Source organism: Cicer arietinum, chromosome 4 (assembly GCF_000331145.2).
Source record: "Cicer arietinum cultivar CDC Frontier isolate Library 1 chromosome 4, Cicar.CDCFrontier_v2.0, whole genome shotgun sequence".
NCBI lineage: Eukaryota > Viridiplantae > Streptophyta > Magnoliopsida > Fabales > Fabaceae > Cicer > Cicer arietinum.
This window is the reverse complement of record NC_021163.2, coordinates 41,425,709-41,430,011: the sequence shown is the minus strand read 5'-3', so window position 1 is coordinate 41,430,011 and position 4,303 is coordinate 41,425,709. Positions and strand designations below refer to the sequence as shown.

General features: G+C 33.3%; 1 protein-coding gene and 1 pseudogene across 1 annotated transcript; one reads left to right on the top strand and one right to left on the bottom strand.

Moving 5' to 3' along the window:
* Positions 1-1,652: 1,652 nt before the first annotated feature.
* LOC101501596 (tropinone reductase homolog At5g06060-like) lies at positions 1,653-2,490 on the bottom strand (annotated as a pseudogene).
* Positions 2,491-2,840: 350 nt separating this feature from the next.
* Positions 2,841-3,920, top strand: LOC140920062 (uncharacterized). The gene has a single exon (XM_073367377.1). It carries the CDS (start codon positions 2,841-2,843, stop codon positions 3,918-3,920), a length of 1,080 nt encoding a protein of 359 aa, XP_073223478.1.
* Positions 3,921-4,303: the final 383 nt, after the last annotated feature.

Below are 4,303 nucleotides of genomic sequence, written 5' to 3'. Positions count from 1 at the left end.
ACATAAATTTGTCACTAATTGTTATAGTTACACACTTAAATCTGTGGCTATAGATATCAAAATTGAAAAATATATTTTTTTTAATGGAGCCAAAATCTTAATTGTTTGTGAAAATAAAATTGTACAAAACTTTCACAATTTAAGTCAAAAAAAATTTAATGGAGGCAAAATCCTAATTTTTTTAATGCACCCAATTTCAATAGAGCCAAAATCTTAATTTTTTCAATGGAGGTAAAAAAAATTAAATTGAGATAAAATCCAAATTTTTTCAATGGAGCCAAAAACAAATTTTAATGTAGCCAAAATAAAAATTAATAGAGCCAAAACCTAAATCAGTACCAAGTACCAACTAAATCCTTTCTCATCAAAACACCTAAAACTCAAAACTGTTGTCCTCTTTGACCCAATCTGAGCCCCAATCGAACCCCTAACCTCTGAGTCACGAATCCTAATCGTTGTCTTCTCCTTCTCTCCGTCAATCAACCAACTGCACTCGCCGTCGAACCAGTCGCGCCGTCGAACCCGAGCTGCACTCACCGTTCTCGCACCACTGGAAATTTCTCGAACCACCATTTTGTACTGTTTTGAGCTTGTTTTGAACCTATTTTGAACCTGTTTTGAACCATTCTGTACTGTTTTGAATTTCGCACAACCTGAACCTGTGGTGAGAATGTTCTGTTATGTTATGTTCTGTTCTATTTTGAATGCTAAATAGCCCAAGTTTGTTTATATATCTTTAGCTACAAGTTGAAAATAGTGGATTGATGGTTAATCTAGCTAGCTTCATGTACTGATACTTTGAGCGCTAGATTGAGTTCTGATAAGTGACTGTTGTAGAGACTAGCCTAGAAATGTTTGTATGTATGTATAAATTGAGTTACAGAAAATTTTGTGATGAATGACATGTGAGGCATAATTACCTTTGAGCACTTAATCACATAGTAGAAAAATACCAACTATACAACCTTGCTGTTTTGATTTGTTCTAATTACAAAACTCCTAACTAAATTTATGTCAGTTCCATCAATTGGTTCCCAAAAATTGAATTGTTATTCTTGCAAGTTCATATTGGGCATAAGAAAAATGGAAGCCATACATACTAGAATGAATGAATGAATGAATCTTAAAGAGAAATTTTGAATGAAGGAGGTACAAACAAAATGTTCAAGTTGCAAGGGAAACATAGATTCGGGAATCATAACAGTTATGAAAAGACAATATCAAAACAACACAAATTAGGAAAATATCATATGATTTTGGGAACAAATTTAGAAAGTAACATCCTTGCATAAAATTCAGTGGTAGAGTAACACAATAATAATAAGCAAATCAATCCTGCACTGCAACTACATATAGAGAAATAGACAGTATGAAACTTAACTCCAAATATTCTCTAAATAATCTCTTGCATTCTTTCATGATATAATAACCTCAGCTAAGTTGTCATGATATAATAATCTCAACCAAAAAATCAATCACTAAAAAGCAATATCTGAAAAGTAGAATACTAACGAGACAATTTAAAGAGGATCGAACCAAGCTCTAGATATCATGTTAACAATTATAATTCATAGTGAAGAAGAGAGGAAAGGAAGAAGGCCACGGTTTCAATAAAATGCAAAAGTGTTCAATAATGACTTAATATAAAAGATTTAATACTAATCTCTACATATAGAGATATTATATAGACTAGAGATACTCTAATATTATAAATTAATCTTAAAACATATTTTGTAATATTAATAGTAAAGGAATTACACAATCTCAAGTAATTCTCATGTTGGGTTGAAATCCAAACACAGTTAATCCCCCATCAACAGAGATAACTTGTCAAGTGATGTAAGATGCAGCAGGCAAATAGAGGAATGTCACCAAAGATGACACTTCTTCAGGTTCTGCAATGCGCTTAAGAGGAGTTCTAGACATAATATCATCCACAAACTTTTGGTTTTGAAATAACTACAAAAAATAAAAAGAAAAGTTGGATTAATCATATAGACATCCATAGTTTGAAAAATAAATAAATTATAATTGTTGAATATTGCTAAAAAAAATTATAACTGTTGAAGCAAACACTGGTTAACATGACTTTAGTGTGTGCCTGTGTGGTTAGGTAGCAGGTTAGTATTATGCAGACATATTTAAACTGGTACTAATTTTGGGAGTCCTTCATATACATGCAATTATTCTAGTGAAGTTTAAGATGAATGTCAATTGAAAATCTCTTTATTGTATAATTATAAAGTTAGTTCAGTGGTTGTCATATACATTTTACCAATCCTAGAGGTTTGGATGAATATGTATTGTCTTATTAACTTAGTAATTTATCTTCTAAGGCTTTGATAGATAGAAAATTACATGTTCAACAAGTGGAGTTCTGGTTGCCCATGGTACTACACAATTGCTCCTTATGTTTTCTTTTGCCCATTCACAAGCCAGCTTTTTTGTCAGCTGATTAATTGCAGCTGAAAATTCAATGTTTTCATTCATGTCAGCATTCTATTAATAAAATTTACATGGAATGAAAAATATGATCGTGTTGTCCCAAAAAAATATATATGTTCCTGCAAAATTTTATGTTGAATAACGTGATCTGATTAATTGACCCTTTTATGTTGAATACCATGATCTGATGTTGTTGTTGAATACCATGTTCTTCATTTGAATTTTCAGATTTTTAATATTTTTTAGGACTTGCATCATCCATTTTCAGTTAATTTTTTCAAATGGCTTATAGAGAATGGATGTGTGATCCATAAAAAAAAAGTGAAGAATATATTCGAGGAGTTAATGAATTTCTTGAATTTGCTTTTCAAAATTCACAAATCAATGGAAAAATAATGTGCCCTTGTACAAAATGTCCCAATTGCCACTCTTATTCTCGCGTATGTGTTTATGAACACTTAACAGATCCACACCGTGGATTTCTTAGAGGCTATAGACATTGGATATATCATGGTGAAAAGCCTAGAACTTCAAGTAGCGCTACTAAACAAAATGTAGAAATGGAGCATGACATGGATGGATTAGTTCATGATGTATTTGGAATTCATTCTACAGAAGAGCCAATTTGTGGTGAAGGTGAAAGAATTCCCGAAGTTAGAGAAAACTCTAAATTTTACGAATTTGTAAAGGAGAATGAGCAAATGCTTTACCCCAACTGTAAGAAGTATAGCAAGCTATCATTTATGGTACATTTGTATCATTTAAAATGTCTTCATGGGTGGAGTGACAAGTCATTCTCCATGTTGCTTGATTTACTAAGAGATGCTTTACCAGAAGAAATTTTTTTGCCAAAATCATATTATGAAACTAAAAAGATTGTTTCAGGATTAAGTTTGGGGTATGAGAAGATCCATGCTTGTCCCAATGATTGCATATTATATTGGGATAAATATGCCAAATATGAAGTATGTCCAAAGTGTAGTACGTCAAGGTGGAAAACAACAAATGAAGACGTACAAGGTAATGGAATGGAGACTTCTGAGAGGCGAAAGAAGATACCAGCAAAGATCCTTCGATGGTTTCCATTGAAACCAAGGTTGCAAAGGTTATACATGTCCTCCAAAGTTGCAGAATCAATGAGATGGCACCATGAGAGTAGATTGAATGATGGTTCTCTTAGGCATCCAGCTGATTCCCTTGCTTGGAAGAATTTTGACGCTCGATATCCAACATTTTCGTTAGATCCTCGTAATGTTCGATTAGGAGTGGCTTCAGATGGTTTCAATCCTTTCAAGACTATGAGTATTACTCATAGCACTTGGCCTGTCATTCTAATTCCTTACAATCTTCCTCCTTGGATGTGCATGAAACAACCATACTTCATGTTATCACTATTAATTCCGGGTCCAAAAGGTACTGGAAATAACATTGACATTTATCTGCAACCTTTAGTACAACAGTTGCAAGAGTTATAGGATGATGGAATTGAAATATTTGATGCCTATAAGAAAGAGACATTTCAACTTCGTGCAACAATGATGTGGACTATTAATGACTTTCCAGCATATGCTAACTTGTCTGGATGGAGTACTAAAGGTCAATATGCATGTCCATGTTGTGGTATTGAAACTACCTGGCAGTGGTTACGTCATGGTAAAAAATTTTGCTACATGGGTCATCGTCGTTGGTTATCTCCCAAACATAAGTGGAGATTGAATATTAGGGATTTTGATGGAACACGAGAGCTAAAGATCCCTCCTAAAAGACTTGATGGGACTGATATTTTAAGACAAATAGACTTCACAAGATCGCCAGAAGAGTTACGCGGACAAGCGTCGCAGACTTTTGGAATTCGAAC

Coding starts and splice junctions, on each gene's coding strand:
- LOC140920062 (XM_073367377.1), top strand. CDS start 2,841: ATGTGCCCTTGTACAAAATGTCCCAATTGCCACTCTTATTCTCGCGTA.